The sequence below is a fragment of the Protopterus annectens genome, chromosome 9.part0, assembly GCF_019279795.1.
Source record: "Protopterus annectens isolate FY-2018-M chromosome 9.part0, PAN1.0, whole genome shotgun sequence".
Classification (NCBI taxonomy): domain Eukaryota; kingdom Metazoa; phylum Chordata; order Ceratodontiformes; family Protopteridae; genus Protopterus; species Protopterus annectens.
This window is the reverse complement of record NC_056743.1, coordinates 1218539906-1218552405: the sequence shown is the minus strand read 5'-3', so window position 1 is coordinate 1218552405 and position 12500 is coordinate 1218539906. Positions and strand designations below refer to the sequence as shown.

General features: G+C 34.4%; 1 protein-coding gene across 1 annotated transcript in view; it reads right to left on the bottom strand.

Moving 5' to 3' along the window:
• The window catches only part of PITPNM1 (phosphatidylinositol transfer protein membrane associated 1), a 1523951-nt gene that overhangs the window by 350200 nt on the left and 1161251 nt on the right, over window positions 1–12500 (bottom strand). Inside the window, exons 14-15 of the mRNA XM_044084149.1 lie at window positions 2785–2960; window positions 2184–2354 (exon numbers count right to left, since the gene is read on the bottom strand). Coding sequence (XP_043940084.1) covers window positions 2184–2354; window positions 2785–2960 — 347 coding nt within the window. The remainder of the gene's footprint in view (window positions 1–2183; window positions 2355–2784; window positions 2961–12500) is intronic.

The window sequence follows — 12500 nt, the reverse complement described above, 5'->3', positions numbered from 1 at the left end:
GGTTTCTATTTTTGGCTCCGTTATTGTTCACATTGTATTTTCTAGCATTGTATGATCTTAAAAGGAGCTTAGTTTATCACAGTCTTATGCAGATACCTGACTTTATCTCGAATTCCCCGAGGACTGCAAGACTACATACTCTGCACAAAGGTGAGCCATCTACAGACCCTGGAAACTACAGACCCATAAATCTCATTAGTCTTATATGCAAAGCCATGGAAAGAATTATCATGGAGATGATCAGTAATGATATAGTAAACCTCCAGACACTGGACCCAACCCTGTTTGGTTTCATCAAGGGCAGATCATGCGTATTCAACCTGGTGGATGTCTTTGAGAAGGTCACCAAAGCAATGGCTGAGGGCAAAATGGTTCACATTGCCTACCTTGACCTGGCCAAGGCATTTGACACAATACCCCACTTGGGCATTAATGGCAAACTCAAGAGGTTAGGTACAAACCCGTATATCACCAGGTGGATAGTCAACTGGCTCATAGACAGGACCCAGGAAGTTAGAACTGGGGAGTCCACCTCCACAGAGGCCAGTTACAAGTGGAGTCCCTCAGGGATAAGTTCTTAGACCATTCCATTTTGGCATTTTCTTCTCTGAAGACAAGGCCAACATTGATTGTCTCTGACTGACTATAAATTTGCAGCTATTTGCAAATTAGGAGCAGTCACTGAATACCACATCAACACAAATGTTCTCCAGGAAGGGCTGACACAAGCAAACAACTGGTGTTAGATCCATGAACTAAAACTAAATGCCAAGACTGTAAATGGTTCATCTCCCAGGCCCCTGGTTGTAAATGCATTCATATATGTTATATCTCCCAAGCTGTTGCTTACACTTATCAAGGGTAACATAACTTGTCAGAGATTTGGGATGCATGGCTAGGCTAAAAAGGCCCTTGTGGTCTGAACAATTATTAAGAAAACATCCAGGAATAGATGGAAATCAGCATTCTGAGACTTATTTATGTTAATATGGAAGTAATAGTTGTACATGATACATGTAAGCATCAGGTCCTCCTTAACCTTTTGTCTTCTCTCATAATTTACTTTGCTGACAATTGCTTGAGTTTGTGAGTAGGGTCTGTGGTATGGGCATTTTTCACATAAGGAATACGGACCCCTCATTCCCCAGGAGGACCTGACTAAGGTTGTGGTCCAGTTTCTTCCCTCTTGGACTACTGTGACCTTATCTTGTGCTAGCCTGCTCCAACCTAGAATGTGTCCAGCAAATATAGACTTCCGCAGCCAAACGTCTAATAGGTGCCCCATGCTAGAGGAACATCACCTTCTACTATGGGAATCTATACTGACTTCCTCTTGCCTCTGTGCAGGAGTATATGGTATTATTGCTAGCATATCAAGGCCTTTACCATCTGGGTCTTGCTTATTTAAAGGAGCAAATGCTATACTCCTAACTGACCGACCGTCTCTTCATGGCCTATGAAGGGCTGCTTGTGATTCCCAAGAAATGTCTGGAATTTTCTACCTATTGATCATATTTTTATTGAAAAATTCTCTTCTGGAATTCTCTGTTTCATTAGCGATAGAGAGACTGGGATGCACTGTTATGGGTGATTAAGAAGGCTTTCAAAACCCTTTTTTGTTTCAGAAAGGTTTTAGTAATTATAATCACTTTTATTATTCTGACTTAATTCAGTTCAGCAGTTAAACTCTACTTATTTTCTTTTCTTTATATCTTTGCTATTTTTGTTGCTTGGATTGGCCACTGTTTATTGTGAATTGCCTAGATTTATGCAAAAAATATATCTGATTTGAATTCTATTATCTGTCTCTTTGTCTATTTCCACCAAGTACAGTTTATCATTTCTCAACCTCTTGCTCTTTACTTTTTCCCCATCACCTCTGGAAGTCAATCACATTGAGTACCTTCTCAGTTACTAGTATACTGTAAATAAATATTTATTCAACCCTTTTTAGTCTTCCTGCATAATCACATTTACTAATTTGTGCTGCTTATCTACATTTCTCCATCTTTCTTTATGCTATCTCAGTCAGTTTTCACCCATTTTATTTATGCAGACCCATTCACTCCTCTCTGTTACTATTTTAAACCAATGAGATGAATGTCTTCATTTGTATATCTAGGCCATGTCTCCCTACCCCACAAATGACATGTTCTTTAAAAGAACAATACTCCAGGACTTACCTAGCAGTGCAGTATTGCCATCACCTAAGGGATATTTCTGGTAGCGTGGAATACTAAATGGAGGCACAGCATGGAATATCTTGCAAAGAAGGGGTTCAAGGCGAGAGGCTGATGGATCCGCTGAGTGGAACAAATTGTAGATTTGTTGACATGCAGGCCGACACTGTGACACTGGGAAACAAGATAGTTATGTTTTATTATAGTTAGTTTTTAAATTTTTATTTTAAGAACACAGTAACATTTTGTATGTATCATACTTATGGAGTTAATATAGCAGTCCTGCTTTATGCTGCTTCCAGACTATTTCACACTTGCACTTTGGAGTCTGTGACACACAGACAGATATAAATATTAAAAAGCTAAGCAAAAGCATACTTGTACTCGATACTTCTGGCATCATGGAACACTGACATTCAGACAGGATGAATATATACATAGACTCATACTTGACATTTTATCAATAATGACCCACCTCCACACAAATACAGTCATACACAGCATTAGACTTGCATGACTGCCAAACATTTGAGCCAAGCTAAGTTATTCTAAACACACCTTCTACCATATCTGAAAAAAGTTTCACTGCTTATATTCTCCTTACCATCCAGTGTGGGCATTACTGTTTTCCTCAGTGCTAGCACGAGTCCAAGAGGGGATCCAAAAAGGAAGAAATCAGTAACTTCGAAGTCCAGCTTTCCTGCCCATTCACCCTCTACAGTTGAAGAGCTACTGGTTCTTCTGTTCTCTGAATCTCCTTTTATCACACTGGCCTGCAGACTGACACACCCAGAATAAAACAAATGTTTAGTTAGAATAATAATGAAAGAACGCTGCTATAAATTACAAAGTTCAGGACAACAGCAAGGACTCCATGACTGGGTAACAAATCATGAAGTCTTTAAACTCAGTCATTCAAATTCAAGCTTCATCAAAAGCCATTGTAATTTGAAGAATTTTTACTGACTAGGGTAAAAATATCAACAGCAGTTTTAATCTGTTTACAAATGGAGATAGCCACACCAAAACATCAGTGATACATGTGGTACAAAATGATACTGTTTAGGTACTGTTGCAGGACAAAACAAATACATCTGGTTTAGGGATATAAAATTCCATCTGTTTTTCTAGCAATGATAAATATCCATAGTAAATGGATTAAAAAAAATATGTCCTCTGCCGCCATTTAAAAACATATACTGTGAAATTTGAAGACTGACATAAATAAGGGTTTGATCAAGTGTTCTGACCAAAGCCAAAAGTAATGTGAGAGATATCAGGGGTAATTTTTAAGTATTACTCTAATTCACTTGAAAAGGTAACAAAACAACAGGTTTTGTATCAACAGCTGAACAATATGAAGTAGGAAACTCTAACTTTTGGTATTAGTGATCGATTGTTATCCTCAGTAATTTACCATAAAACCATAAAAGTTACAAGGGACAGGACAAAAAATATAAGGCAATATAGATTAAGAGCACAATCTAACAAGATTCCAAGTGTGATGACTAACCACAAAGTTCAGATGGTTCCCTTAGATGTCTACTATATTTCTCAAGGAAGCAGTTTGATAAACCACTACATCTGAGGTTGCATAAGAGCATTCATTCATTCTTCAATTTTGGAATCACCACAATATGACCGAATTCCAAACAAAGTTCTGAAAGAAAGTTTATTTAATACCTATTATTGTCTAAATGACTCAAGGAATTGGAGGTTAAAGTATGATAGGGGAGAAATTCACAAAGACAACAGCATTTAATTAATTTTCCCCCAAAACTCTTTAGTTGATAAGATTTTGTCAATAAACATATAAAAATAAAAACAGGTACAAGAAAGAACAAACTATATACACAAAACACAGGAGACAACCGACTATTTTATATAAAGTATTTACAAAATATACAATGTGCCACATTACAAACATAGACCTTTAGCGAGCACCTGACCTTCATTAACTGGAATATACGAAAAGTCCTTCCTCTTGATGAGGCTGTTGAGTTCTTCAATTCAACATTCCTTACCATTTTAAACAATTTAGCCTCTCTCCAGCAAAAGAGAGTAAAAGTTAAACATGCCATATGGCTATCCAGAAACACTAAACAATTTATGTCTGTCAGAGATAAATCCTGGAAAAATGTCATGAAACCAGCAATCCCTCAGACCTTCAACATTACAAGCAGCTAAGCAACCAAGTAAAACACTTAGTCATCAAAGACAAAAAAATACTATCGAGGTTCACAACAAAACTTCAAACAAAACCCTAAACAGTTCTGGAACTCTATCTCTTCTCTACTAAATCCTGGCACCAAACATAATCCTTGCCCTAACCCAGAAAAAAAAAAAACTGCATAAATTGTTACAATAACATCAAAAAGACTAACCAAACACTTGGTACCTGATATAGACACAAACACTTTCTTAACCATTCCACTAAACAAACTCTTGCCTCATCATTTCTTCTGCCATCCCTTCTTTATGGTGCTCCATTACATACTAATATTCATTCCTCCCCAAAAACCAAAATGGAGACCTGTTATAATAAAATCACTAAATTTGCTACCAATGCCAAATATTCCTCTCACCACTGTTTCCCTCTATGCTCACTGAATTGGCTTGAACTGCCACACTACCTCAGCTATCTACAACTAACCATTGCCCATAAAATTATTCACAAACCCTCTGACTGCCCATCTCTGCCTTTCTTAATAATACTGTATCAACTCAAAAGACCCCTAAGATCTGAAAATCAATCCTTGTTGCTAGTCAAAAAACCTAAACTTCGAGGTGGTCAAATGTTTTACTCTTCCTGTACTGTAAAACTTTGGAACATTCTTCCATCATCACTCAGGTCCACATACAGTGTTCGCTTTATTAAAAAGTCCCTTCACTGGGACTTCTGAACTCTATGGCACTGCTCATGTTCCAGATCTCAACTCCCTCATAACCTGACCCTCTTACACTATTCAACTTCCTACTACCACTCCTTCTTCTACTCCCTGTTACATACCTCATCTTTCATGTAATGTTATGTTAACATCTTTAATAACTAAGATATGTATCTCTCTATGCTATTACATCTGTATTAATTGTTACTTGTTAAACCTTACTTGTCAAATTGTAACTATATTCTGTAAACATATATCTGTATCACATTGAGCTTTTCTCTCCAGGCATTCACTGAAAATGGGCTCGTTTTCAGCACAGTGGACTTTCCTAGTAAACAAATGCAAATAAATAAATACATAAATAAATAAGACAACTTAAATTCAGTTTATGCCCTGATATAGAAAAACAAAAGGGTGAATCAATAGTTAAGAAAAGCCAAATACAGGTAGATTAATTGTAAAGTGGATAGAATTTGTAGAGAGCATACAGATATATTATTTTTGTTTTAAGGTTTGTTTGTGGTTATAAGTGGGTATTCAACCCAGGATTACATAATAATATCAAAGATCCTTGACCAACACACCAGGCAAAATATATTTTTATTCCTTAGGAGCAACATTTTACAGAATTTGATATATTTTATGGTCATATCCTTAAATCTATTTCAAGACACATTTCTACAATCAAGCCAGTTTTGTGTAACATACAATTTAATCAACATAATAATTTGAATTAGTGCATACATTTTCTTATGTGAAAGGTTAGCTGGTGGGATATGAAGTAGCACAAAATTCCTGTTAATAATTTCATCATTATATCCCAGTTTTTTATACTTTAGTTTTTAAGGACTTGCACAGTTTGTCAACATATTTATAGTTCCACAAGACATGCATCATATCTACCTGTTTGTAGTCACATGGCTTAAAATATGGTGGGAATGGAGAGAAAAATATTTGCTAGTTTATTTGGGGTCATGTGGGGACAGTTTAAAATTATAAACTGAGTATAGAATAACGTTTTAAGGGAAATATACTTGATATTAAATTGAATTGATTTGTGAATTTAATTTTCAGGGGGAGTGATTCATTTTTTCCCCAGTAAGATGAATATATAAAGGTTTCAGAGTATCTAATAGTAGACATATACTTGTAAGAGTATGAGATATATTTATTGTTCATTAGATATTGCCATAGATTTCTAAATTTGTCATTTTCTTTAACCTTAGGACAACTATAACTTAATTATTGTTTAATAGGTATATAATTTAATTTGAAATGGAGAGGTAACATTTTGGCTATTTAATTTCTTGTCTTATTAAGTCTGTTGAGCTTGAACTATGTTTAATATAATCACCAACTGCTTTTATTTTTAATTAATAGGAAATTCTTATGGTGTAGAGTTTGATTATTTAATTTGAAATTATGGTTAAGGTTGAAAGATTGTGCGATCTGAATGGAATAGTTTAATCTTAGAATAATAATTTTTGTAGTAGGACAATTTTTTCAGCTATTATTTTATGATCATTAATCTTTTTAAGTTATTTATGGTTTAAAAAGATAAGAGCTAAAGGATTTCAGTCATGCAACAATAATTGATTATACCAAACTTTAACCCAAAGGGGATTCCAACAGTTTGTATTTGGTATATAATGGATTATTATTCCAATTCTACTGGCATTAATGATTAAGTAATATAAATAAAAAATCTAGTAGTTCTAACCTCCCTTGTTTCTTGGGGAGAATTAATTTGTTACATTTCACTCTGACAGATTTAAGTGACCATATACATTTAGCTAATACTGAGTTAATCTCTTCAAAAATAGTTGGCATAATATAGAATGAAGAAGTAAAATGAGAGTATCCTAGGCAATATATTCATCTTAACTAGAGCAATATTTAATAGAAAAGAAAGGTTTAATCTTTTACATCTTGTGAGGTAATTTCTGATATTTAACCAGTTCTTCTCTAAATTATTTGTGAAGTTCAGATTAGAATTCTGATTAAAAAGAATACCTAGATATTTCATAGAAAATTTTATTTGAATAGTGTTATGTATTGACTCTTCTAAAGAGTGATATCCACTATTAAAAGGTAAAATTATAGCTTTATGAAGGTTACTTTTATAATCTGAAAAGTTTGAGTATATATAGCAGTTTCCGTTAGGATTTTGGGAAGTATTGATTTCAAGGCTGAAAACTATATTATCTTCAACAAAAGCTGCTAAAGGGATATTGGTATTGTAAAACTTGGGGACTGAGCAAAAAGATATTTGTATGACTAACATAAATAAGGTATTGATATATGGAATGAATAGATATATAGAAAGGGGACAACCTTACATGGCTCCATTGGTGATAGATATTGGTTTAGGAAGAATTTTGTTGATTGAGATTTCTGTGTATGCATTTAAAAAACAGCTTCGGTAGCTTTTATAAAGTCCTAAGGAATATCCCAAAGGTGTATAACACTGTAGGTAAACTTTTAATTCATTGATCAAATACTTTAGATGCATCTATAGCTAAGGCAAAGTAGTTATGATTTGACTATACAAACCAAAAGAAATAGACAAACTGAGGAAAAACAAGAAAAGCAGTGGACAAAGTACACTCCACGCAATATCAAAAGTAATGATATTGTAGTTTAATAAAGTAAGGTTAGCGCTTTCGTGCAGGTCAGTGCCTTATGTGCTATTTGGTATTTAAATGAATTAGATGCCCAGATTTTTAGCTGAATGCACCTACTTTTCAAGGGTTTCTGTTCCTATTTTCCACATCTGCATGTTGTGATGGGGGGGGGGGGTGCTGTGTACTCACAGTCCTAAGTCTGTAAACATACTATCCTATGCTTCACCACATTGGCTTAAGCATGGAGTAAGTTCATTTCACTTTTCATCAGGTCGGTTCAACCTCAGATGCAATATATTTATGTAACATTCTGGTCAGCATAACCTACATGTGAGGGTACACAGCTTTCAGAATCATTCATTTAGTAGTACCCCAGGATGATATATCAAGTACAGACTGTATATAACTAATATGTAGTACATACATTCTGAATTCTGGTCAACTTTCTGTCACATTAGTAACATAAGAAAGGTGTTTGCTGAAGTTTTATTAAGCACCTTTCAGTCCTCTTTAGCTCTAGTCTTGTGGTAGTGCATTCCCAGCAGCCAACAAACAGGATCCAATGCATTTTTACAGCTTTAAAAGTTGTAACATGCTTCACTGTAAAAAAACAAAAAAAAAAAAAACAAAACAAAAAAAAAAGGAAAAGAAAAACGTGGCAGAGTAAAATGTCAAACAGCTTTTAAAGCCTTTCATTCAGCAGAGGTATACTTAACTTACACTTCAGGCTGCTAAAGCTCAGTGTACTACAGAGTTTTAATGAGACCCAATCATAAGTTAAATGTTATCAGCATGGATGTCAAGATTCAACTCTCAAGCTTTGCATTGTTCTGGAGGTGAATTACTTGACAACCATGGTTCAAGCACAAAGTAGGTTATGATCAGACAGCAATTCATAGTCCTCTGTGCTATTGACTGAGACCTATTAAAAAGAGAAATGTTTGTGTAAGAGCAAATTGGGATGTCCTAAATGATAAAGGGAGTGATCTTCTCATCATTAATACCCAGCTTGAAATATTAGCCAAATGTTTAAAGGTCATAAAATAATATGAAACCTAATGGTGCCAACTGATATTATACTACTAAAACACAAAGCCGGTGGTATAAGGCCATTACAACACCATGTGTATTTACATTATGACAATCAGGAAAATTCAAAGAAAATGGAAATATCACAATAACCCATTATAGGATGTGTCATACATGCAATCATCATAATTATTCTTTATACATAGAAATTATTATTACTACTTTTTACACTCAAGCAGTAGGATTCACAGATTTACTTTACAAATCTTATCAACCTACTTATTTCAGTCATCTATTTGGGCAATGCTGTCTATATATTGTTCTCAAAAACACTGTTTATTTCATGAAAATTAGTTCCTCCATCTTTTATCAGCCACATAGGATCATAGAAGGTTACTAGGCTAATGGTCTGACAGCCTTTTTAATCTTATCCATTCATGCCCCAATTTTACCAGTTATCACAGCTCATGGGCTAGAATGACTTTGGTATATATATCTGTGCCTTAGGGCTTCTATGAACTGCCCCTGCCTATTCCCTTTATTTCCTTTACAATATTCAGTACTTCATCTTCAACCAGTTTAATCCTTAAGACACCAACTTGATAGCACTGACTCCTTACTTAATGTAATATATTCCCTCAACAACTGTGTCAAGACATTTTTAAGAGGTCCTTAAACTCAATTAAGTCCTCACATTCTCAAAAAAATATATGTTTTCAGTTTACTCCCTCATTCCTTTTACATCTCCAATAACTGCTTTATGCTTGTGGAAAAATCCTGTGAAGTCAAGTTAGAGTGAATAAGTATCTATGTATGCAAATATCCTTAACTTTGTGGACTTCACAGCACACCTAGAAGCCTTACAGATTTCCCCACATTTTTGCTTTGCAATTTGTCATTCTAATGCTCTCTGACCGATTCTTATAGTTACCATGTAATATTTTATAAGCCCTGCTAATCATCCCTTTCTTAATGATATCTTCTCATGATTCCAGTAAAAATATTGCTAGTGCTAGTCTTTCATTCAATTCTCCCCTCTCTGTTTCTTGCTCTTTGCCTTTATTCCACAAATCCCTGATAAAGAAGGTATTTTCTGAGCTGCAGATTAAATAGCTGCTTAGCTTCTTCTCATGACATCACTTTTCCCTTCCAGATTGTTTGCTACCGGTAACATGGTCCTTCTGTTAGTTTCCTCCAGTTACTTCCTGCCATTTCTTGACTATTTTCTGTATACTTAGTTGTATGTATTCCTATTAACAAACTCTTCTTTCCCTACTTCCTATAGTCTTTATAATTTTGTCTGTCTCTTTATAATATAATACTCTTCATACTAATTTCTTTTCTTCTTAAAGATCATGGCAAATATTTTTGTTACCTCTTCTCTTTGCTCTAACTATGCTGCCATTATGTGCTGTGTTTTTTCTGGTTATAAAATAAATAATGTTTCCTTTAGTTACTTCAGTGGAACTATGTTTACTAAGCAGAGTAAACTTGTGTTTGTATTTACTGTAGGCTGAGAAGCTGTTCAGTTACTTCCTGATTCCATGTCATGTGACCTAGAATTCTAAAGATGTATTTGTTAGTAGTAACAGTTTGTAGTGGGTAGGTGTCTATATCAGATTTAAACATACAAATTAAGTACAATCAATCAATCAGACAATAAATCAAGAAATAAATGGAGTAAAATTCAAGTAAAAAGCAAATTAGAACAGAATATGATTCCTTGTTAAGTATATAATGATTGGCATACAGTAAAGTACAACATAAGTAACACTCACAGTTGTCTGCCATGGGATAATTGAGTATTATACCATGATTCATCTTTTTAACTTCGGAGATGTCCATTAGTAGTTTTTAACTTTTAACATGTTTTACAAAAAAATACATAGCAACATAGTTTTCAGCTGCTTCCGGATGTCCGCTGCTTACATTAAAGCTGTTTCATATTTTCTCGCCATTATAAATTTATTTAACATATCTAAGGACTGTCAACTTTTCTCGCTGGCCACTCTGCTGTTTTTGCGATGTTGCGCGCAGGGCGCACTAGCCAAGCACACAGCTAGAGGATGCCAGACATCGGCGGGGGGGCAGTAAACAGGCATATTACTACCATTATTAAGAAAAAGAATAGTAGTTTCTTAATAATGTAATAATATAGTAATATAATAACTTCTTCTGGTGGGTGTGGTAAAAATTAACCCGCGGTTGCTTTTTTTTTGGCTCGGCACTCTGGGCCGGGACCAACAAAAACCGGTAATTTAGAAATTACACACACCCGTCGGGTTATTGCTATAATAATCCACGACTGTGTGCGGTATATCAGGCTTTACCTACGGTTGGTGTGGTTTGATCATGAATGCAAAGCCAAAGTGATTAAACAAAAGCCAGCCATGGGTAAAATCCTGATACACCCACACACAGGAGTGGACTACTGAAATTATACAACAACATTATTTAAGAAAGTAATTGCTTACCTTTCTTAAATAATGTGTTTGTATAATGATGCTTTAGTCTCCTTCTACATTGTCTTCTCTTTGTTGATATAATCTGCATGTGTATTGAACTTTCAGTCTCACGGCTGCACAGTACATCAGTTCAAGAAAATCAACAGAGGAAGGAGCATCTCATTTGCTTTTTTTTGTTACTGTTTAAAAATACAGAAAATGTTACAACAGACATAAAAAATATGAGGAAAATCAGGTATGTTTCTGTTTCTTTAGTTTTGCAGAATGTACCTGATTTTTCTCATACCTGTTCTCAGCACATACTAATAGAAAGTCGATTGATATATTCTTGATTTATGACTGTCCAATCATCTTGCTTGTTTTTGATTATTATTGATCTTTTATTGTATAATAAAATTCATTATACATTTTAAAAGAAATCTTGTTCTAATTTGCTTTTACTAGAATAAACCTAAAGACTTACATGCTTATTGTCTGATTAACTGACTGACTGTACTGCATTTATTTGATGAAATCTGCTATCGACTACAGTAACAACTACTCACTGCAAACTATTTATGCTAACAATTACATAATTGGAATTCAAAGTCACGTGACATTGAATCAAAAGAAAATGGACAGTTGCTCTGTCTACAGTAAATACAAACCCAAGTTTACTTTACTTAATAAAAATAGTTCTACTGAAGTAACCAAGGTAAAATATGTTTATTTTATAATCAGAAAGCCCACGTTATATAATGATAGCAGAATTACTGCAAGATAAATGGTATAAAAAAAACTTTGCACATGATCTTTATGGGCGTATCTTCAAATCCCTAACATCTCTATATCCCTCATAATTCCATCATTAACTTTTTCCACTCTAATCTATATCTCCTTTTTGTACTATATAAAAAGTTTCACATGCATATCTGTAGAGAATCCCTTTTAAGTCAGGTTGTCTACCCCCTCCCTGAAACAATACACAAAATCACCTTAATCTAACTTTACTCTTGCTCTCTTCCATTCCCAAATAAATTATTTCTATGATTTATTAATTGCAATCTGCAACTTTTCTTCTAGCTGATAAAAGTATGTCTGGCCCATGTACATGACGAAAGGAACTAAAAATATTTTAGCTGCCTGTATCTTATTATCCATTTCCATGGCCATTAATTTTCAGCTTTTTATTGCTAGTTTTCATCCACTTGGTCTCTTCCCACTTATCTTTAGCTGCCATAACAGAATCCTTTATACTCCCTACATCTAAATATTTAATTTTTTTAATGTTCCCATACATATGGGTATTGCTGAACTAGTTCATGTGTAGGCATA